Source organism: Macrobrachium rosenbergii, chromosome 47 (genome assembly GCF_040412425.1).
Source record: "Macrobrachium rosenbergii isolate ZJJX-2024 chromosome 47, ASM4041242v1, whole genome shotgun sequence".
NCBI classification, from domain to species: domain Eukaryota; kingdom Metazoa; phylum Arthropoda; class Malacostraca; order Decapoda; family Palaemonidae; genus Macrobrachium; species Macrobrachium rosenbergii.
The window spans coordinates 33,259,491-33,285,701 of NC_089787.1; the positions used below are offsets into that span (position 1 = coordinate 33,259,491).

General features: G+C 34.7%; 1 protein-coding gene across 1 annotated transcript in view; it reads left to right on the forward strand.

Annotated features, from left to right (window-relative positions):
• LOC136830750 (ras-related protein ced-10-like) overlaps positions 1-26,211 on the forward strand; it is a 41,275-nt gene that overhangs the window by 5,482 nt on the left and 9,582 nt on the right. Inside the window, exon 2 of the mRNA XM_067090617.1 lies at positions 14,941-15,027. Within this exon, the coding sequence (XP_066946718.1) occupies positions 14,941-15,027 (87 nt within the window). The remainder of the gene's footprint in view (positions 1-14,940; positions 15,028-26,211) is intronic.

Genomic DNA, 26,211 nt, shown 5'->3' on the forward strand with positions numbered 1-26,211 from the left:
TCGAACCAGAATTTCGTAAAGTCAGTTACATATGTCACTCTTCCACAACTTCCAAGAAACGTTCAGTACCACAGAAACCACAAAACTACCAGTCAACACTTCACAGTGAAAAGCAGATACAGGATACAGGTGGAATCAGATTTACTGGGATATGAAATCACACACCAGATTTAGCTGTCTAATGACAGCGGACACATTCAATTTTTCCTACATATTTTCTAATCATAAACGTGAGACATCCTCTGATTGCGTATTGCCCTCCGCATGACGATGTAAATAAGCAAATGACCTTGCATCCACTAGCAACAACGAACAGAGAGATGGGGTGGGGGTTTGGGGGAGGCTTTGTACGTTGTGCCAACCCCTAAATCCTCATTTATCATATGTATTCATCTAACGAACAAATCAAGTGTAGAAATGAAATAGCCAAAATGGTTTTTAAAAATATACTATTTCCTCTCTTTGAGTTTACAGTCCTATGGCAGCAAATTGAATTTAAAAATCATACCAAAACGTATAAAAAACTACCCATAATACACACACACACATATGTGTGTGTGTATGTGTGTGTGTGCATGTGTGTATATATACATACCAGAACTTCTCAACGAAATGACGCGAATCACGAGATAAAGACATTAATCACCTAAATTTTTAGAAGATAAATTCCATGCTTCACTACTTCACAAAAGCAAATAGCAGAATTATAAAGGAAAGCAACTGAGTTCTTTACTTTGTAGTCTGCGTGCATGTGCCTTTATCTACCTGATGCTCATCAGACACATGCATGTACCTGACTATACAGTCGAAATACATTCTGTATTCCCTGCACATCTAAGAAAGAGACAGAGTATAGTTTAACCACTTCCTTCACATTTCGGAAAATATCAGGATTTGCTTTTCAAAAGCTAGAGAAATGCATCAGGTATTCAAGCATTGAGGCTTAGGGACGTCTTATATCTACATTCATATAAAATACTTACCCTTTCAACAAATAATTAGAGTACTTAAAAATATACATGTTTTCGTTTATTCCACGAAATTATTTTATGGGAGTTTCTTACAAAGCATTCGCTCTAGGTGCGGGGAGACAGAAGTAGGCAAGAATAAAACGCAAATGATGATGGATGAAAACCAAATAAAAGCAACAGACGACTGAAGTCTAATCTGATAAAAGGGGCCTAGGCTATTCTTTGGGGAGATCTTGAGCTTCCTGGTGGGAATCAAAGAATCTGTCGGCTAAATCAAATGGGAGAAATTGAAAGGGACCTATAGACTCTTGGGACAAGCAAAAACAATATAACGCATGCAACCTCTTACCCACAGAGAAGACACGTACGGTGTCTTTTCCTCGTCATATTTAACCTGTGTTTATTGCAAAGCCTCCTGTACTGTAGTTTCAGTAGGTATGGTCTGCTTTTTTTTCCTGATCATAATGCAGGCTTTTTTATATATCAGTTTTGATATACGTTTCATGTGAATTAGAACTTCATTCTTTTGACAACTATTTCCTACACCTTTAGATGCAAGCAAATTCTCACTATACCTTAAAGTCAGAATAATTCCTTCTTCAGAGTTTTAGACTTATGCTTGAAACACGTGCCCTTAGTACTAAGGTCATTCTTTTGACAACTATTTCCTACACCTTTAGATGCAAGCAAATTCTCACTATATTAAAGCCTGAATAATTCCTTCTTCAGAGTTTTAGACTTATGCATGAAACACGTACCCTTGTTACTAAGGTCAATCGTTCCCAAGTCGTCTCAAGGGGAGAGAAGAGAAGACCTAGATAACTAGATATGAAGGAAAAACGAAAACCTTAATCATTATATTATCGTTCTCGTTAAAAAAAGTAAACCTTTCCTTTTCGGGAAAATAAAAATCTGCAAAAATTTTAATTTCCGTTTCTTGCTAATTAAACCAATTCTGACCCTCAAATACATAAAGGAAAAATATGACATTAAAATAACAAAAAATAACAAAAGAAAAAATGCGAACTGGGATGAATGGAAAACCCTAGAGCCCAGCTTCCATGAAAACCTAATTACGAAAGTTGTTTTTTCGTGGGCTTTTGATGTTGTTTTCCCAAATTTCTGTGAAATGTCAAGTTCACCGGAATCCCCCATTATCAGCTGTGGCAAGCTAATAACATCAAGCCACGTAACTAATATCACTTTTAGTCAAACTATAATACTACCTAAGCTGTTGATGGACCTTAATGTACTAAAAAACAATGTTAACTTTAGAAATATTATTATTATATTATTATTCAGTAGATGAAACCTATTTATATGGAACACACGCACAAAGGGGCCATTGAATTGAAATTCAAGCTTCCAAAGAATATGTTGTTCAATAGGAAGAAGGAAGATGATCCCTAAAATGACCAATTCCCATATAATTTTATCATCAGGGTTTAATAATAAGAGGAAATATGAAAAACCCTAAAATGACCAATTCCCACATAATTTTATCATCAGGGTTAATAATAAGTGGAAATATGAAAACCCTAAAATGACCAAATTCCACATAATATTACCATCAGGGTTAATAATAAGAGTAAATATGAAAAACTCTAAAATGTCCAAATTCCACATAATATTACCATCAGGGTTAATAATAAAAGAAAATATGAATATCCCTAAAATGACCAGTTTCCATTTAATTTCATCATCAGGGTTAATAATAAGAGGAAATACGAAAAACCCTAAAATGACCAATTCCCATGTAATTTCATCATCAGGGTTAATAATAAGAGAAAATACGAAAAACCCTAAAATGACCAATTCCCATATAATTTCATCATCAGGGTTAATAATAAGAGGAAATACGAAAAACCCTAAAATGACCAATTTCCAGACAACTTTATCATCAGGGTTATAATAAGAAGAAATACGAAAAACCATAAAATGACAATTTCCATATAATTTCAACATCAGGGTTAATAACAAGAGGAAATATTTAGTAACCATGAACGGAATGATACCTAATCAACCACCACCATAATTCACGGACAATTACTAAACAAATAACGTCAGATGGGATAAGACTCGAGAATGTTCTCTGATAAGATAAGTGACGTCGAACAACAAACCCAAAAGATAAATCTACCGGAAATAAAGGCTTCACGTTGCCAATGAAAGGTACAAGAGTCCATATCAGACTACGAACATGCATTTATCTTGGTATCAAAAAAAAAAACTAGCTACGAACATATATTTCTCTTGATAATGAAGGAAAAAATCTCCCAAATTGTGGCAACGAAAGGAAACCAGATCCCAAAAACATGATGATGACCTTAATACTGTGGCGATAATATGGTTTTATAAACCGGTGAAGTCATACTACTGTGACGATAGTGTGATTTAATAAACCGGTTAATTCATACTACTGTGACGATAGTACGATTTAATAAACCGGTTAAGTCATACTGTTGTGACGATAGTATGATTTATTGAACTGGTTAATTCATACTACAGTAACGATAGTATGACTTAATAAACTGGTTAAGTCATACTGCTGTAACGATAGTATGATTTAATAAACCAGTTAAGTCATACTGCTGTGATGATAGCTAAGATTTAATAAACCGGTTGAGTCAGACTACTGTGATGATAGTGTGATTTAATAAACTGGTTAAGTCAGACTACTGTGACGACAGTATGATTTAATAAACCGGTTAAGTCATACTATTGTGACGACAGTATGATTTAATAAACCAGTTAAGTCATACTACTGTGATGACAGTATGATTTAATAAACCAGTTAAGTCATACTACTGTGACAATAGTTATAATTAATAAACTGGTTAAGTCATACTACTGTGACGATAACGTGATTTAATAAACTGGTTAAGTCATACTACTGTGACGACAGTATGATTTAATAAACCAGTTAAGTCATACTACTGTGACGATAGTTATAATTTAATAAACTGGTTATGTCATACTACTGTGATGATAGTATGATTTAATAAACCGGTGAAGTCATACTACTGTGACGATAGTATGGTTTAATAAACTGGTTAAGTCATACTACTGTGACGATAGTATGGTTTAATAAACTGGTTAAGTCACACTACTGTGACGAAGTATGATTTAATAAAGCAATTAAGTCATACTACTGTGATGATAGTTATAATTCAAAATAAACCGGTGAAGTCATACTACTGTGACGATAGTATGATTTAATAAACCGGTACGCCAATCAAGTCACTGTATTTGTTATAGTAAGTAGCCTGTCTACATACGTTTTAATTTCGTTTCCAATACCTGAAATGAAAGACCCATAAACAAACTGTCCTCAGAGTGATGTACTTCACCCCCACTGAAGATTAATCTAACAACCACCAGTGGAAATATCAAGTGGTTTTGGGAGGAATCCATGGTATTTTAATTCCATTCTCCCCACCCATTTGACTCTGGACTGGGATTCTTTATATGAATTTATTTTCAAAGAGTTCTTTAAACGTTCCTTTTCATTGCTCAAACTTGTTCACTTAACTGGGAGCTTCTTTATACGAAAAGGTTATGATTTTAGTCTTTTCACAGAATTATACAATGATTCGACTATTATTATTATCATCATTATTTCAGTAGATGAAACCTATTCACATGGAACAAGCACACGTGGGCCATTGACTTGAACTTCAGACTTCCAAAGAATGTTGGTTTCAACCTCCCACCGCAAACCCCACACTGCAGCAGAGCCAGTGATTTTTCATCGCCCTGGGGAGACGCGAACCCGCGACATCTGAGTGGCATGTTACGACACTAACCACTATACCAGAGGCCCCTTATGAAAATTGAATTGCGTTTTTCTTTATAGAATGTGAAATCTGAATTACGCTTTCCTGTATAGGATTAATCCAAGGTAAGAAAATTAGATGGCATTTACCTAAGCAATTTAATAAGTAAAACTGCTTTTGTGCGTACTTAACGTTTCATAGGGATAAACTGATGACTAATATAAAACAGTCGCTGCAAGGGAAGTACACACTCATTCTACATTTCACCCTATGGATACATTTTTAAATATAAATGCACAGTGTTAGAGAGAGGGTTTACTATGATTTTATGTATTAGAAAAAAAAAATAATCGTTAACTATTCACTTAACACTCCAGTTAAAGATTTACTGTAACTAACTTGTGGCTATCCAACTCTGAGTGGCAAGTCCAATAAACCAGCAATGCCGTAACTGAGAGATGTCTGAAGTGTCCACTCAGACAATATCTGTCAGTCAAACGCTGCCTCGATGATGCCCAGAAACACTTTAACTGCTGGCCAACCCTTGTACTATCATAACTATGATACTAACGGTTTGAGGGTCTGACATCACTGCATCAGTGCGTCTTACCAAGGTAATTCAAAATCACCAAGCTATAAGAATATATCAATCTGGGTAAATCTTAATCTCCTCTACAAATATGCAAAAACTCACTTACAAACCATGTGTCAATATGGGTGGGTGTATGGGACTACAAGCAAAACGTCCCACCATGAGAATTATAGATTTACGATTATTTCATAACCACAGCCATTTCTATTAAGTTGAGAATTAAGAATTGTATTCAATGATTCCTAACTTCTTATGACATTGTTCGTGTAAATTAGCAATGATTTGGAAAAACAATGGGAGACAGTACAGCAAAATAAAATAACTATATGGCATAAAAATATATATGCAATTAATAAAATGCAACTTACTGTACAAAACTTCGTCAACATTCGATTTCACTCTATCAAAAGACAAGCAACTAATACACGCATGTTCATGCTACCGTATATAAGAACATTGTCGAATTAACGGTTGCGTTTCCCGGTTCTAGTAAGTTCGAAGTCACACAGCGGAAACGGAAGATAAGCGTTCTGCTCTACCACATATGAGACCTCAGTCACGTACACAAGAAACGTGAAGTTGGAGTGCTTTAATTTAAAACATACAACTTTTTAATACAGTTATTAGTTTTCTGTAAAAGAAAACTATTGTGCCGGCTTTGTCTGTCCGTCCGCCCTCAGATCTTAAAAACTACTGAGGCTAGAGGGCTGCAAATTGGTATGTTGATCATCCACCCTCCAATCATCAAACATACCAAATTGTAGTCCTCTAGCCTCAGTAGTTTTTATCTTATTTAAGGTTAAAGTTAGTCATGATCGTGCATCTGACAATGATATAAGTCAAGCAACCACCGGCAGGTGGTTAAAGTTTCATGGGTCGCGGTTCATACAGCATTATAACGAGACCACCGAAAGATAGATCTGTTTTCGGTGGCCTTGATTATACGATGTACAGAAAACTCGACTGCGCCGAAGAAACTTCGGCATATATTTTTACTTGTTGTTGCAGACCAACTAGAAAGTATTTTGGTTTCAAGGAGTTAAACACTTGAGAATCAGTTCTTTTCCCCGCGCACAGATGACTTGAAAACTGCCCCATTCAATTTAAAAATATACATGGGTCACTTGTGCGTGTCTCGATACAGTTCTTACTGCATTAACAAAATCAAAATTATTATAACTGTTTCTGCAGGCTTCAAAAGTTATCAAGCAACCAATAGATTCAACCACACGAAAACTCTATCACTCTTATAAAAAGGTCAACTCAAGATCTGCTGTAGATTAGTTACCAAGACTAACGTAATAAATATATATATCTATTCTAAATAAAAAAAAGCTTCATTCTCATTAAAAAAAAAAAGCTAAGTGCGACGAAAATGTTACGAGATGAAGAAAATATTACCATCATGAAAGCAAACATTCAACAGATGCAGAGCAGAAATATTCCAATCTAAGATAACAAAGCTTTACCTTTACACTGAAAAGCTTTAGAAGAACATGAAATGTAAACTCTGAGAACGTACTTAAAACCAAATTACATCCAGAACCAAAACTGAATAGTGCTATTACTCATTTCTTTTAAATAATAAAGATTCAGTAGCTATACTTATAAATTAACTGAGCCAGTCACTCTATTCCAAGGTTAATTTGTTCAACAATGTATATAGCAATTGTCTTTCTCCCCCTCACTATCATTCTTCCCGTAAAACTTCCTAGTTATATTCATTTGACGTTAACCCAACGCTCTTAAATTACGGTAACTTACATACGTACATGTCTGCTGTGTGTCCGTGTTCGTTCGGATGTTAGAACGCATTCATATTTAGAATGTTAAATATCATCGATTAACATTCATAATATACAAGCGTTCTTAGATTTCCAAGTAACTTTCCATGCTAAAAAACACATAGTTTACTGTAATAACAGTACATACCATTGATTATTGCAAGCGTGAAACCTGAAGCTTTTCGTGAATTTCATGGGAAAAAGTATTTGCTGAAAGCCAACTGCTTGTCGCAACAAGATACTTCAAAGTAAAATCTGGCAATGCAAGAAAGCCGATTAATATTCAGTCAATCTTATATACTTTACATGAAGGGATCTTTAATAAAAGAAATCATCTGAACTTGCCTAATGAGCTTGAATTCCAAACTACCTGTAAATTTCTATCCCTCTTGAGACTTACCAAACACCTTTAAAAATCTGTCAATTCCTTTTTACTGGAATTCAACAGAACAACGTAAATCACAAGGCTACAAAGCCACATTAAAGTATTCATCGAAGTAAGTGCTATATTACCAATGATAATATAATCTGTAAGCTTTAAAGAATGGCATTTCCCAAACTCTAAGAAAGGTGAACGAGGACCAAGATCGTTCAATTGAAAATCCACACTAGGAAATAACCAATTTATGATAATATCCTTAATCCCAGGAGCTGCTTTTTGGATTAACAATGGACTCTAATAATGCACGAACAATTATTGTTATCACCAATCTTCTTCTTCTTCTTCTTCTTTTAACGTGCTTTTATTCCCATTTTTGTATGGGGTAAGCACGATGCCTTCTTTTGAAGGACTTTTTTGATTTGGCTTTGGGGTAGACCTGTGGTCCCGATCGGCTGCCCTGCCTGACGTCGCTTAGACCCCGGTACGTATGTTTCATGTATCATACCCGACCCAACGCCCTTTCTTCCCAGCAGCGAGAAGTTATTGCGCGGGTATGGCGAGAGTTCGAGACGTGTGAGATGTTTGTTATGTTTTTAGAAGGTGTTGTAGTGGTTTTGTTTTGTGTGTGTATTTAGTCTGTAACATCCATTCGCTTTTTAAGCAAACCTATCCGTTGATTACAAATCCCGGGATGTCTACACGGATAGCAAAGTGTCTGCCTCTCTGATCAGTCGGCTGCGGGTTTGAACCCGCGCCACAGACCTCTACGAAGTCCGAAGCTGCTGCTGTAACCGACTGAGCCATCGAGGCTCTTGTTATCACCAATCTTCATAGTCCATATTATCTTATTAACATTATCATCATTTCCTGTCTCCAGATACTGAATCACATTAGACAAAATAGTAACTCTAGCTGGCACAATTACTTGACCTCTGCAAACTTCTTCAAGTTACACGCCAATTGTTATGGATGCAAAACTAAACCATCAAATACTCGCAAAGGAATTGTTATACATACTACTGTTCTTCAAAAATGTTGCAATTTTACATCCGCCCCAACCCAAGAGATTACAAATAATGATAAGGTACGAGACAAATGATAAACTGACATATTTCTGTAAACGCCAATTATCTCCTCGATAGGTCCGGGTGTCAAAGCCCTGAGTTCTTAGATAGTCCTTATGACGTCAGGGTATTCAACAGTGTCGAGTTTGCTTGATTTGTATAAAATATGCCATTATATGATATTCTTCGAGCAGCATTCGTCTATTCTAAACGAATATTTACTGTCACCTTTCCCTATCCTTTATTAAATTTATTTTGTAACTTGCGTATATTTTCCTTTTTAAATAAAAACGCCGATATGACTCATTAGCCAAAGGCTGCTCAGGTAAACATCCACAGGATGGAATGTCCTTGATGAAAAATAAGCCACAAAAAACAATAAAAATTGCGCCGTAGTCTCTTCGGCGCAATCGAGTTTTCTGTACAGCGTATAACGCTCTATGAAACTCTTAGCCCCGGCCCATGAAACTCTCAGCCGCGCCCCGTGAAATTTTCAGCCACAACCCGGTGGTGGCCTGTGTTGTTAGCCTCTATAGCGGTGCCAGACGCACGATCACGTCTAACTTTCCCCTTAAATAAAATCAAAACTACTGAGGCTAGAGGGCTGCAATTTGGCGTGTATGATGATTGGAGGGTGGATAACCAACATACCGATTTGCAACCCTCTAGCCTCAGGAGTTTTTAAGATCTGGGGGCGGACGGACAGACAAAAAGAAGCCATCTCAATAGTCTTCTTTTAAAGAAAACTAAAAGGATGAGAGAGAGGCATTACGGCTGACACTGGCACAACACTGATTGTTCAAAGTGCATAAATAAAAATCGCCAAATAAAACATATAAGATATAAAGTTTAAAACACTTCGGGAAAAATCATTTTGAAGTAGCATCACGTGCATCGACACTCATAATATTCACAGGGGTGCATTCGTATTAGTCCCATAACGGCGCTGCATATCAATTAAAATAGATTTGGTCCTACAAAGGGGAGTAGTGTAAAAAAAAAAAAAAGAAAGTGGCTTCATCGACTAGTTCATGACGTGAATTTACATTTAAAATAATTTGTTTTTTCTGGGCTCATAATATTATATAAAATTTTTGAAAATCAACGCTTCAAAGTCTAATATCTGGGTAAATAAATATGCACTATTCTGACTGCAAGAAATATGAATTAAAGCTAGAATTTAAGAACGCGGCTAAAGAAAACGGTAAAGTGCATCTAGGTAAATAAAAAAGAGAAGAAAATGTATCTATAACAATAACTTCCGATGCTCTTATCAAATGTAGTAGGTAAATACGTGAACACCAAAGTACATGGTGTAGAACTGATCAGGAACCTGAAAAGATGAATTGTATTGCAGAAATGCAAAAGTTCCACTAAAACTAAATGAGTACATCCTATTTCATCATGCCCTTATCGGAACTGGCTAATTAGCAGCAGGTCAATCTCTCAAGCGTCAGTCATCCCTGCCTTTATATTTTCTTATGTTTTTGCAAGTATATACTGTGTATATATATATATATATATATATATATATATATATATATATATATATATATATATATATATTTAATTGCATTACGTTATAACATGTCGTATTATTTGTAGGAAACAAAAGTTATTCATTTTCATGGCATTACGCCATTACTTGGCAGATTATGTCGTTCATGCTTATTTTTGTAAGATTCATTGGCCCTATCTTTAATAATTAAGGGTTTAGTTTTGATTTTACCTTGATTTCTACTATATATTACGTGATACTAAGCAAGAAATGCTATATTCATTTGTTTAATGATACGGGTAGCCGAAAATTTTTCAACAGAATTGAATGACAATACTTGCCTACGCGTTGTTTTCTCCCTCATTCCAGCTTGGAAAAATAGCTGGTGGACCAGAGACCCATAAAACCTTACTTCTTTTTTTTTTTTTTTTTTTTTTTTTACTATTCCTGAAACAACACAGTCCTCGGGGTCTTTCTGGTCAACCACCCTAACCAAACACCAGTTCGTCCAGACTTCCAAAAACAAAGAGAGATTACAGCTCGGAAGGTACTAATCTCTTTCTACCATAACGGATCTATTTCACATCTCAAAAAAGAGGAAAATATTTATCTTAGCACAAAAATCACTACTAAATGTAATTCTGAGTTTTCTGCGTTTAATCAAAACTGCAAATCAAATAATGTATAAAATTTGCGGGTCAAGTCAGCATAATAATTCAGTTAAATCTTGTGCCTTGTGTGAACTTTGCCATTTAAATTAAATTGAATTAATTAAATTAATTAAATCAATTAAATCAGATTCCTATAAATAGAATATGTGCAGCAGAATTGACATCAACCTACATCTCTGACAGCTTAATGGCCAAGTCGACTGCCAGTCACTGTATCTAAACCAAATGCCCAGGTTCAAACCCTGACTAAAGCATATACACCCATAAATTATAATTCCCCTTGTGGTAAGTTATTTTCACGGTTTAGTCAATTTGATGTCAAGTGATAATTGTGGTTTAGTACTTGAGTATAAAACAAAACACACTTGTGTATAAGTGGATAAGGAATACATGTAAAAAGTCATTTAGGTTGGAGGAATACGGTACATATCCATCTCTGTGGCACGGCATTGGAGGCCTATTTCCATATATACAGTATATATGTATATATATATATATATATATATATATATATATATATATATATATACATACACACATCTAGACATTTTATGCACGCACCGATAGTTGCAAATAAGACTTGAATTCCTGAAAGGGCAATGATGTCAGAAACAACTCATGGCGACCAGATGCCTACAAGAGCCATTCAGATGCCTATAAAGTCAAGTCTGAGGCATGTGAGACATCGAGATGCCTATAAAGTTAACTCGGACACATCCAGGTGTCTACAAAGTGACGAGAATTGCTAAAACCGGACTGAGAGGGAGAATTGGAAAGGGAGGAAGCGAATTGGTGAGGCCCACTTCCGACCGGCCAGAACTCGTTTTCTGCATGAAATGGTTGGCAGAGATTCATCTCTCAGAATGCCTTTCGTCCTTATTTACCAGGTGCAACATATTTGAGGAAAAGGTAAATGAAATACTAAGAATTTATTTTGTTCTGATTGAACACATGAAGAAAATTCAATAAATACTTACATATATGTGTGTGTGTATTTTAATCAAATAATAATTTAAAAACCCCTAAGTTATTACCTACACAGTGCTGCCTATCAGTATATGATAATTCAGCCTTCACCGACGTTCAGAATAATTTACCAATTTTATCCCACCTTTCACAAAATATCTAAAAACAGTAATTATTCCTGTTTTTAGTGTTTCATGCCACAACTACAGAAAAGGGCAAAGTTCCTTGAATCTAGCTCATTCACAGCACAAATAAGAAGAGTGATAATGGCTGATGTGTCTACAGCTTTAACTAACGAAGTGAAGGGCAGACCTCATTTGGTGAAAACTGAATTCTACATTCATTCAATACTTTATTTCAAAGTAAGGAACCAAACCAAATTTATTTTAGTGGTAAATAACAACGAAACACGAAAACGTCAGCAAAGGATCCACCCACAACACCCCAACGTGAACCAACTCGTACAAACAACAGAAAGACTAATGTTTTCAGAGATGGCAATAGTTTCGAAAACAGGATGCAGTTAGTTTTTTGTTTTTTTTTTGTTTTTAGGAATACCCATCACAAATAAAAGAAGGAAGTAGATTAAAAACAATGGATCATTTCATTCATATTAAATGTCACTGATAAAACTCATAACTAGCAACAGAGAATGAAGTTATAACTGAAATAAAAGGATGCATATTCCCGAACCAATGGATATGACAAAAAGGCTATGAGGAAATACTGTCTTGGACGCAACCTAACATGGCCACGTATTATCAAGCACTCCTAAAACGTAAAACAAGTTCTCTCTCTCTCTCTCTCTCTCTCTCTCTCTCTCTCTCTCTCTCTCTCTCTCTTTTCATTCACAAACCTGGAATTCAGTTCTGAACCTTTTTCCCTGAGTTTTATATTTGATCTGTTTACAGAAACCGAGTTTGCCATCACTCTGGGAGAAAAATCCCAAGAAAGAAAAACTCTGCAAGCTACAGTGAAGGGGGAAAAATATCTATTTTGCAACAGCCTGTTATTCGGTTATGCCCTTAACAAAGTAAAATCTGGCGCAGACGAACATGCCGGGAATGAGGCTATATTCAATACCAGAAAAAATAATCTGCATATGGCACTGAATATTTAAGGTTTTCGTTAAATGAAAAAACTGAAAGCGGCCAAATGAATAAAGACAAATCTGATATTCGAATAAAGGTCGAACGAAAAACACACCCTTGTGCAAAGGGAGGAAACTGACGGATAAATGTTATTCTGGAGACTAATTCTAATCGCAGTCAACATCCTGTGTAACGTGCTGAGGACAGGACCTTTAATGTAAAAAAAAAAAAAAAGTGACATTTAGACAAACCCCAGAATATGAATACCTCTTGACATTTTTCATTTGTCACGTAATTCGTAAGATTCTATTCTTATCATGACAACGGGATATGAGAAGGGATAATCCCCTGAGAATTGTCAATCATTCTCTACTCTAACACCGTGATTGATGAGCTTCCAAACCCACGATGTTATTGAAATCATACTTTATTCACATTTTTCAAGAGATTTTTCGTTGGTCTTCAATTTGAAGATTTTATATTTTATATATATATATATATATATATATATATATATATATATATATATATATATATATATATAAAGCTATATACATAAGTTAAAAATATAAAAACACACCTTTCATATACATATATATACATATATACACATACATATGTGTATGTATATATATATATAATATATATATATATATATATATATATATATATATATATATATATATACATATATATATATATATATATATATATATATATATATATATATATATATATATATATAAGTTGTGTTTTATATTTTAAGTTATGTATACAAAGCTTCATATATATATATATATATATATATATATATATATATATATATATATATATATATATATATATATATATATATATATATATATATATATATATATATATATATATATATATATATATATATATAATTTTGAAGATAAAAAATTCTTCAAATTGAAGAGCAGAGAAAAATCATCTGAAAAATGTGAATAAAGTCTGTTTTCAGTAATATCGTCAGTTTGGAACCTCATCAAGCCTATAACTTCTACGTTTTCCGAACTGAAAACAAAAATAAACTGCCATGTAACAATTCCTACTGCATATATTGTTTTTACTGCTGCTCAAAACAGGACGAAATGCACACAGTTAGTTAGTGGTGGGTAAAACTAAACTCAGGTTTAATTGGTCATCAATTTACCCCAATGCCCTTTAAAGGTTTTAGAGTAATTTAATTGGCTAAATAGTAAATTTCATTGTCGTAATAACTCGCTAAAACAATCTGTTTAAACTACCACACAGCTGCGTACATGCATAAATAAAAACATGCACTACAGAATAATCCCGCAATTGTAAAACTACTAAAAGGAGGCTGCCGCGTTCGAAATATTCTTTTTAGTGAACCTATGGGCATGTTTCTTCTTCAGCATTCCGCTGTAAATCATGTGTTGTAGATGACTTCATTACATTCGTCAAAACGAATTCGAAATATTCTTTTTAGTAAGCCAATGGGCATGTTTCTTCTCCAAGTATTCCGCTGTAAATCATATGAAGTAGATGACTTTATTGCATCGTCAAAACGAAAATACAGTATCCTCCTTGGAGATCTTTAAACCTGTTCTTTCTGTCGCAGGATATATCAAGAAAGGGTGAATGGACCTCGATGAACAAGAATTAAAACATTCACTGGGTGGCCACTCCTAGTTGAGGCCTTCATTTTTAGTTTTCTGTAAAAGAAAACTACTGAGATGGCTTTTTGTCTGTCCGTCCGCCCTCCGATCTTAAAAACTACTGAGGCTAGAGGGCTGCAAATTGGTAAGTTGAACATCCACCCTCCAATCATCAAACATACAAAATTGCAACCCTCTAGCCGCAGTAGTTTTTATTCTATTCAAGGTTAAAGGTTAGCCATTATCGTGCATCTGGCACCGCCATGGATGCCAACAACACAGGCCATCTCCGGGCTGTGGCTGAAAGTTTCATGGGTCGCGGCTGAGAGTTTTACGAGCCATGACTGAAAGTTTCGTACAGCACTATACGCTGTACAGAAAACTCGATTGCACCCAAGAAACTTCCGCCCATTTTTTACTTGTTTTAATTTGTAACCAATTCAGTATCTTGATGATTCAAACGAGTCAGCTTAACTGCATATCCCTAATCCTTTTGCAGATGTCGGGAATGGGACGAGTCCTAAAGATCGTGGCTGTAGGTGATGGCGCTGTCGGAAAGACGTCGCTCCTCCTTGCTTATACACAGGTGAGAGATCATGACAAGTATTTCTCTGTCATTTCTTTATAAGTAGGGATGAAGCCATCTTGAAGTCTTGTAAACAACTGATTGGTTAAACGTGCAAGACCTGATTTTAAAGTGATTTCACTTAATATGTATTTTCCAGTTGAAATTGGGACTGTCAAAGTTGGCATTTCTTTAAAAGTAGAGATAAGCCATACTGAAGTCCTATAAAGAACTATTTTGTTAAACGTGCAAGAACAAATTTCATAGTGCTTTCACTTAATCTGTATCCTTATAACTCAGTCTTCCAGTTGTAATTTGGACTGTTAAAGACAAAGCACGGACACATTCATGAAACTGTATTTATACCCCATTACTCTCACTAATTCTATTCTGCTGCTATTCCAACGATGCTATAATTAAGTCAACTTTAGTTAACATAAATCTCCCCACCCCTTGCCTTATAATACCTTCCATACCATCTCTCTTTCATTCTCTCCTTTTATTTAATAGTTCACTATTTCTTGAACTCTGAAAAAAGATCATCCATTTTAATACCGGTAATACTCAATACAGGATTATTGTCGATCATTATCAGAGACTTTGTAAATAATTAACAATAAAATATAGGATAATAATTCTCTCAGAATATCCGCGCTTTTTCACTTCTAGCAATCTCCTTTCTAAAGATTAAAAAAGCAAGAATCTCTGATTACAGAGAATTCTTCATAATTCACCACCGGTACTATGAGTTTCAAACATTATTCGTTAAAGTTGCAAAATAATGAGTAATAAGAGCATAAATTTTTCTTTTAAACTATTAACTTTAAAGAAAACTTGAGTATAATGATCGTGTAATTTAGAAAAATCTGCCTCTTGGCAGGATATAAAGTGAAAAAAAAGAAAGGAAATCATTATTTCTGCTGTCAATATCATATGCAAAGAAAGCACAATTATGATTGAAGTGAACTATTTTTCGGCATTTGCCGGACACCGTATTAAAACTAAAAATTAGTTTTAGGTTAATTATTAAATGTACATACATTCATATATATATATATATATATATATATATATATATATATATATATATATATATATATATACACATATACATATTATATTATATTCATACATATATAATATATATATACACTCATGAAATTTTTTATCACACCGTGATTTATATACCATCATGAAGCTACAAATGTCGTTTAATATTAAATTCACGCTACCTCGGGAATATCCCCGGTGGGGAATTATCACCGAAGGGGAATTTATAAGTGATAAATGGACTGGTACTGCCGAGTCTCGAACCCACGACCAGTACCAGCCCACTTATCACTTATGAATTCCCCGGCGGTGATAATCCCCCATCGGGGATATTCCCGAGGTAGCGTGAATTTGATATTAAGCGACATTTGTAGCTTCATGATTATATATACACATATATATGCATATAAATGATATATATATATATATATATATATATATATTCATAAATATATATATATATATATACACAATACACACACATATATATATATATATATATATATATATATATATATATATATATATATATATATATATATATATATATATATATATATATATATATATATATTATTTTTCACCTGGATAAATGAATCACGTACAAAAGTCTCTAATTATTTTTCACCTGTATATAATGTGTGATAAATGATAAATATCACGTACAAAATGATAATAATCATATATATATATATATATATATATATATATATATGTGTGTGTGTGTGTGTGTGTGTGTGTGTGTTGTGTGTGTGCGTACTTGTGTAGGTATATGCGTGTGCACCAAGATTTAAAAACACTGAATGAAAGTTTACACATACCGTAGACTCATTCCAAAATTGGAAAAACTTTCAAGTTTTTTGCCGCTGCAGTACGTCAGTAAACCGTACTCGCTCAAGGACAAAAGTTCGCGTGTCCAATCAATATTTAAAGCTGGGGAAATCCGCAAGATTAAACAGAACTTGAACGATACGAGGAATCGAAACGGGTGAACAAGGAAGCATAAAAATTCTGAGGATGATGCAAACGGTGTGTACAAAATGTTGTGGTTTGGGTATTTTTTTATATACACCAACCAAACAATTAATAATAAAATATATAACGTTATAAATATAAAAATAAGTATTCGCTCTTGCCCTGAACACAGTTATCCTCTAGACATAATCTACTGTATTTTACGTCAAAAGGTGGCTGAAGGTGACCTAAAATATACACTCACGTAAGAATAAAGGCATCTTACCGCAATAGCAAAATATATTACAAACAACTAAAAATGAGCTGAAGTTTTTCTACACAGCTTATAATCAAGGCCGCCGAAAACAAATCTCTCTTTCGGTGGTCCCGTTATAATGCTGTATGGGCCGCGGCCCATCAAACTCTCAGTCGACCGTGGTGGCTTGTGTTGCTGCGTTGCCAGAAGCACGATCATGGCTAACTTTTACCTTAAATAAAATAAAAACTACTGAGGCTAAAGGACTACAATTTGGTATGTTTGATGATTGGAGGGTGGATGATCAACATACCAATTTGCAGCCCTCTAGCATCAGTAGTTTTTAAGATCTGAGGGCAAACAAAGCCGGCACAATAGTTTTCTTTTACAGAAAACTAAAAAGATCAGAAATAACGAACGCTAAGAGGGCCCGAGGGAAAAAGTGAGGTAAACAAAATACCTGAAAACTAAATAATCGCCTTAAAAGCAGGGCAAGACGAAGTTATACAAGTGGATTACAATTCTTACGAAATAAAAAAAAAAATGAAAACTTTCGACAAGAGAGATACATTACACGAGGCAAGGTGGGTAATCAAAAAGTGGAAAAGATAAAACTGATCAAAGAGAATTACTAGGTCACTCAAAAATTGGCTTTGCGTAAGAGAAACTTGCGTCAATAACAAGGAAGCGTTTGTTGATGAGGGATAATATAGGGGCGAAGAGATATAGGGCTGAGTGAATGGGTGAAATCTTCTTAAGACAAACCTTAAGGTAAACCGAAAATCAGGAAATACCAGGAAGAACGAAGATCAGTTCTACATGAGCAGAACCAAATGAAGCAAACATGAAAGACTTAAATTTATGCCCTTATACAAAAGGAATTAAATAGCCTGTTTTTTTGGGGGGCGGGGTGGGGTTATAAAGCAACTACCATGCCATTGCAAACAACGAAGGAACTTGTCACAGTTTTTCACCGTACTGTCTATTCATTCATTCTTCTCTTGGAATTACTTAGTATGAATATGGAATGTATGATTTATTTATTCTATGATTTATTTATTCCTCCGTTGATTCATCTTAAAAGCAATTCCAATTATAATTGCCCCACAAAAGGGTGACGTAAAAAATCAGTACAGAGAGAGAGAGAGAGAGAGAGAGAGAGAGAGAGAGAGAGAGAGAGAGAGAGAGAGAGAATAGTTTAGTTTAGTTAAATTAAAGGTAAGCCATGAAAGGAGACGTAAGAAACCAGGAGAGAGAGAGAGAGAGAGAGAGAGAGAGAGAGAGAGAGAGAGAGAGAGAGAGAGAGAGAGAGAGAGAATAGTTAAATTACAGTTAAGCCATGAAAGGACAACGTAAGAAATCAGGGGAGAGAGAGAGAGAGAGAGAGAGAGAGAGAGAGAGAGAGAGAGAGAGAGAGAGAGAATAGTTAAATTACAGTTAAGCCATGAAAGGACGACGTAAGAAATCAGGGGAAAGAGAGAGAGAGAGAGAGAGAGAGAGAGAGAGAGAGAGAGAGAGAGAGAGAGAGAGAGAGAGAGAGAGAGAGAATAGTTAAATTACAGTTAAGCCATGAAAGGACGACGTAAGAAATCAGGGGAGAGAGAGAGAGAGAGAGAGAGAGAGAATGACATATCTCCATCTTCTTCAGCGTCAGCTCTCCGCGTTTTAGATCTCCCAGAGGTCGCATTTCTTCTCCGTTCCGTCAAACATCAAAGCTTAAGACCATCAAGTGAGCGTGCCACTTGGCAATTAGGTCAAAAGCGGCAGAATAATTTCCTTCTCTCTTTGCTCGTCTCCCCTCGTGCATGTGTTTCCAAGTTTGACACGTGCTTGAAATGTGCATGTGTTTCCAAGTTTGACACGTGCTTGAAATGTGCATGTGTTTCCAAGTTTGACACGTGCTTGAAATGTGCATGTGTTTCCAAGTTTGACACGTGCTTGAAATGTATCTTTCAACGAAAGGTACTTAAGAGATATCTGAACATTGAAAAAGTGAAAGATTAAAAACAAAACAAGTGCTATTCACCTAAAAACTGTTATCAGTTTCTTTCTAACGAATAAACCAATCACGTGTGAGTGCTCGCTTTTAAAAAAAGAACTAATCCGTCTAATCATTTTCTAATCGGCTTTGAAATATAAACTGTACTTTAGTGAGAATAAATCCCAAGTTACAAGCTTCTTAATTTGTTGAAAATCATAGCTAAAACAGCTAAAATCGCACTCAAGGCGACTGACCGGAAGACAATATATGGTTTTATCATAAGCATGACACTTTGACAGCTGAAAGATCATTTGGAAAATTGATGGCAAAGCAGCATTCTGATAACATCGGTGACATTCACGTTGTGAATCAAAGTCTGCCTAGGTTTTCTGGACTCAGAATGACAAATGTCACCCGTTACTGAGTGTAGTAGTTTTCATAAAGGATTAAAAACCCATTGACATTAATTATTGCATGAATGTAGACGGATTTATTTAGGTATTATTGTGGGATTTAGCACCTCCCTCAATGAATGCATAATCTCAACATGGAAAGTAACCATGAAGTAATGGTGAGACGTTAAAATGACTACAAACCTCGTGAACATTTGTCAACATGTTATATAACATTCTTAACAGAATACAATCATGAAGATGCCATTTTTTTAATATTATACGTTTATCCCGCGTGACTGAGATTATTGAAAAGTCAAAAAGGTTCACAGGTAAACTATAAAATAAATGAACTGTCTGACACTTACGTAAGCTACGAACATACACCAAGAGAAACGCAAACATTTTCTCTGTCATAAAACCATTTTTATATTTCTTCTCCAATACCCCTAGACATCCGGACATGAGATTCAGGAGCTCGTATCCTGGGGTTATAAAGTAGTCGCATAAGTTTTGTTTATTTTGGGCCAGGTACAAAAATGACAGGTAAGCTTGGATACGATTTTCACTGGTTAATTGAATATCCGGTCCACTGAGCCTCCGAGTCAAACAGCGCAAGAGTCAAAATCAATTGGCAAACAATGATCCTTTTTAACGTTCGTTCTGGAACGTCACGTGCTGTAGGCTGTTCGTTATTTGACGGAGGCTACACAAACTAGGTTGTAATGACATGAAATAAAGGGTAAACATGGAATAAATTTAATTTACACGAAGAATAGAACAGAATGTGCAATTTAGGCCGAAGGCCAAGCGCTGGGACCAATAAGGTCCTTCAGCGCTGAAAGGAAAATTGAGAGTAAAAGATTACAAAGGGGTAACAGGAGGAAAACCTCGCAGTTACAGTATGAATCAGCTGTTAGAAGAGGGTGGAAAGTAAGACAGAAGAAAGAGAATATCTACAGAGGTTCAGTAAAAGTAATGAAAGGGGTTGCAGCTAGGGGCCGAAGGGACGCTGTAAAGATCCTTAAGCAATGCCTACAGTGCATCGCATGAGGTGCACCGACGCCACTAGCCCCTACGGAGGATCCCTGTGGTAGCACAAACATGACGATAACACTGAGAAAACTAAGCTCCCAAGAGCTTCTTAACAAGGTGCCGACACTCGCGACCTCTTTATAAGGTGCAAGCTTCGTTATTAAATTGACCATACTGAATCATTTGACTCTGATTCTTTCCAATGTAAATCAGAAGTTTAACAAGTAGCCCATACTCCTGCAGTAATAGGGCATCATTCGGATACCAGTAATACCCAATTCCGGTTTCTTGGCCACATATTAATTTTAAACTTATTACTACCATTATTGTTTAACATAAGAACAAGCGAAAAAGGGTCAACAATTTGTTAGGTAAGCATACAAATAAAAAAGCCCAAATGTTAGAAAAAGAAAAACAAAACACAGGTAAAGTAATAGAAAAAATAAGTAAGAAACACTTTCATAAAGATACTCCAGCCAGAAAATAAATGTAGTAATAACCTTCTAACATTAAGTTTTGAAAATAAAATTCGGTATATTAGCCACGTAAGTCCTGGTAAATCTATTTAAAAGAAGAAGAACGCCGTCAGAAAAAAAAATGTAAAGAAAACTTGACACAGGGAGGAAACATCAAAAAGACTTTTCCTAGAATGACAGACAAGACAAAACTACTGTAGACGAAGGGAAGCAAAGGGGTCAATGAATTAAATAAAGGAAATGAAACACAGGTCAGAATGAGGATGGAAAGCATTTTTGACGGACGAGTTGCACTGCACTGCATTGCATATAGAATTTAGAACCTAGGAGGTCATTCAGCGCTGAAACGGAAATTGACAGTAAAAGGTTTGAAAGGTGTAACAGGAGGAAAACCTCGCAGGTGCCCTATGGATTAATGGTTAGGAGAGTGTGGATAGCAAGATGGAAAAAAGAGAATATGAAAGGAACGAAAGGGGTTACAGCTAGGAGCCGAAGGCACGCTGCAGAGAACCTTAAGTAATGCCTACAGTGCACCGCATGAGGAGCACTGACTGCACTAACCCCACTACAGGGTACGGCGGACGAGTAACAGGAAGACAACTGAGAAATGTTCAACAGAAAGTTCGGTAAGAGAAACTGGGGGAGAAGAAAGAGTTTAGGAGATAATAGATCGCTATGAATGGGCATACGTGAAAAACAACCTAAGGCCAAGAACAATTAAAGACTTGATGTTTCAAAGGTTACATTATGGGGTTACCCAGTATATATCCCCAGCCATTTCCATCTAAATCTATCCATCTATTATTCCAACATCCTAACTATTATTCCAACATCCTAACACTGACCCATAAGTCCCTAAACACCCACAAGGATATGGGTAAAAACCTAAACTCCCTAGTGGAATTAAAGAGTATGTGAAGAGTTACATCAATATAAAAGCGAAAAAGAAAATCATACAAACTACAGTGGTAATTCAGAAGAATTAAGATGGATGATCCTCAGACATGTACAGAAATTAATAAAATAGCCTGAGGACATTCTAGATTACATAGAAATAATTATTCAAATATACAAAACCCTTCGTTAATTTTTCACACTTGGAGGATTAACATGGCAGAAATAGAGGACAAATTAAACAAAGCCAGGGTATGTACAATTTTCATGGCTTACAAATACGGTTGATTTTAGAAAATGAAGCCGGAGAAGTGACAACACTTACGAATATAAAGGTGAAGAATAAAATGAAGTTGAAAAGAGGAACAAAAACAACAAATGAAAGATCAAACGAAAGAAAAAAAAATTAAAAAAAGAGAATGCGTTGGGGAAACTTAAAAATATTAAACGGAACGAAATTTGAAAAACCGGAGGATCGAAAAATAAAAACGAAGAATTTAATCGAAAAATTTTGATTAAAAACAACCTGAAAGAAGGGATGAGAAAGTTGAAAAAATTAGAAGGGGAAAAAACACGAACTATCTCGTGAAGAAAAACTTTGGGAAATGGAAAACTGACACGACCAAACCGAAAGATGTTAAAAAAAAACCGGCATGAAAAAAAAAAAGAGCTCGGAGTCTGGGAGAAACAGAAATAAGAGATTAAATGTAATAAGGAAAGCAATGCAAGATAACATGCTGGGAGTAACGAGCGAAACAAATAAACAAGAAACGAACGGCGAAAGATAGAAAGTGATAAAAAGTATCCCACGGTGCAAACTTAAAAATTATGTCACAGAAATTTTTACACACACACAGACAGTTTCCTCCGCCGGATTTTAATCCTGCTTTGTTACCAAGAGCCAGTCCTTCACAGAACGGCTACCGAGAATATTAAAGCGAGGCTAATGCGGGACGATGAAAGCTAAGGTTACAAGCAGTTTGAGGATGGGAAAAAGTGTGTGTGGGGTGGAGAGGGTGGGGGAGGGAAGAAGGGTGGGCTGTTGAAAGATAACACTAGTAAATATGGTAAGGAAATGAAAACTGGAAAAGAAACCTGAGGAAAACTACCTAAAAGAAATATGTGGATCGAAACAGAATTGTAAAATGACGCCTGAGAGAGAGTGAGAGAGAGAGAGAAGGGATGAAGTTAGTAGTGAAGGTAGAATGTAAAGAGGAATTTCGAAAAATAGAAAAGAAAGTTTATAGCAAATCCTAAATCTTATAACACATGCTTGCAAAATTGTTAAAGAAAAGTACTGAACACAATGAGGGGTAAAATCGAAAAATGCGATGATTTTTAGATACTGGAAATTTTCTAGAAAAACGGTAAATAAAATGGAACAAACAGAAAAATATGAAACTTGCATTAAAAGTTAATAGAAAATAGAAACAGAAAGTACAAAGGAACTAAGAATACTGTACAAGAACAATTACGAGAAAAATCCCATACAAATGTGCCAAGGGGAAAATCTGAAATAATGTAGAAAGAGGGTACAGGGCCCACAACGTCGACCCTACTCCGGTAAGCACTGCCCCGCGAGCCAAACACGCGGACGAAAGAAACGTACCATCTCTCAAACGACTACTGTAAAAAAAATCTTCATTATTATTATTATTGTCCTATTTCACGTATTGTTACCACTGTATGTATTGCACTGCCAGCTTTCCAACCATGTAAGTAAGAACTTCAGCCCGATATCCCGTGCCATTTTATAACTATCTATTTCTCTCCGTTATCAAACACAAACGCTTGTACTTAATCCCTGTTTCCACCTGTCTAGGGTCAGAAGCTACATTTCGGCTCGCACGAGCCCCTGACCTGTGTGTGTATGTTCTGTGAATAAATTAGTAAACTGTGACCTCCGAACTTTACTCGTACCTGCCCACACAAGAGAATAAAGTGACGGTAGATAGAAACAAATTTCAAGAGGGGGTTGGATAATAAATCTGGGGTGGAATGTTGGAAGGAAAGAACATGATGAGAGAAAAAAAGGAAGAAAATTTTAACGATATCACTAACAGAAACAATGTCGAAATTCTTTATAAAAAAAAATATGTAATGAAAAAGACAAACTATGTGAGGAAAAAGACAATGTGAAGGATGGAAAGGGTACTGCAAAAGGAAACAGAAAAACATCAAGAAGAAGAACCTAAAAAAAAATCCTGATGAGCGAAATATTCATGATTATTCAGATATAAAATAAAATCTTTAACTTCTCTAGGATGATGTACAAAGGGCAGCAAATTATTCTGAGGGTTATGACTATGACGACCACTCACTTTTTCACATTTTATAAAACGTACTCGGTAACTGCTCAGGATAAAATACTAAGCTGTTAAGTATTCTAATACCAGATATTCTTTCATGAAATATTTTATTTGAAACTTAATCGCTTATCCATATCAGGAATAACGAGGAGCATAGACAGATATCAATTCACTTAATAATAATAATAATAATAATAATAATAATAATAATAATAATAATAATAATAATAAAAACCACCCAGTCGAATACGATGACTGTGAAAGACAAGAAAAAATAATAGTAATAATAAAATTTAATTCCACAAAATTTGAAAGCGCAATAATAAAACTGTTTAACATAGCAATCTCAATTTATATATATATATATATATATATATATATATATATATATATATATATATATATATATATATATATATATATAATATTTTTTTTTATAAAAGTGCGTTTTTCACTGCGGAAGAGATCTACCAACCGCAAATTTACATTACAAAACAGGTTCAGTTTTGCTGCAAACACGACACTAAAAGACGCTATATGAAAAATTCTTTCCCGATGACAAAAATTGTGCCGCATTTCAAAAACGTTGTTGCCACTCGGGAGGAACATGACAATGACGAGTTATAATTCATTTATCTACAGTTTAAACCAAATAATTACTTGCTCAGTGCAAAAAATGCATTCTCCTCTTACCTCCTCTAGCATAAAAACATATCATTTTGATGACATTCCACCAATTAAAATACTGAAATATTTTCATAATGCACATTATGTGCACATATATATATATATATATATATATATATATATATATATATATATATATATATATATATATATATATATATATATATATATATATATATATATATATATATATATATATATATATATATATATATATAAAACACTGTATATATATTCATAATGCTTATTATGCTATACAGTATATATAAATGTATATACATTATATATAATATACTTAATTATATATATATATATATATATATATATATATATATATATATATATATATATATATATATTCATAATGCTTATTATGCATATACAGTATATATAAATGTATATACATTATATATAATATACATATAATACACACATATATACAGCATATATATTTATATTTTTATATATATATGTATATATATACATATATACTCTCATATACAATATATTTTATTATTGCCATATACACATTCTATACTGTAATTACTCTATTGTGTACATGTGAGTGTGCATATGTGTTTTTGAGTGAGTGGGTATTTGTGCCTGTTTTAAACTCGGCACCCATCCGTCTACATATTATGTAGCCGCCACACCCATCTCTTTTCCTACGTAGGAGCATATTCATCGTCCCCTGTGTCCTGGCTTGCAATAAAAGCGTGACAATACATCCATACCATTACTGGTGTTGCCTCCGCATCAGCTGAATAGCTCGCAGCCATTTCAAAAATTAATGTTTTGAATCGGGCCATTTTCAGCTAATATCCAAAATACCACTCAATGATACTGGCTTATAAAATATGTCCACTGCACAATTTTCCGAATTTCGGTGTTTGACAACATTTCAGTGATAGATCTGTCTGTCAATATCTTTTTAAGCGTGGCATATGCCATCAAGTCCAATCATGAGCTCAATGCATTTTGTTTTTATCGCTCAAATGTGACGTGAGATTTTTCTCCCTCGTGCTCTGAAGTATTTGCATTATTGCATATGCACAAAATCATTTTCCTCTGATGTAGTCTTTGTTGAATTTCACTTGTGATTCTGCTGAAATAATTACCATAAGGTCAAATTCCCAGCCCTTTTATATTCTTATTTCAGAAGTTAGACGGA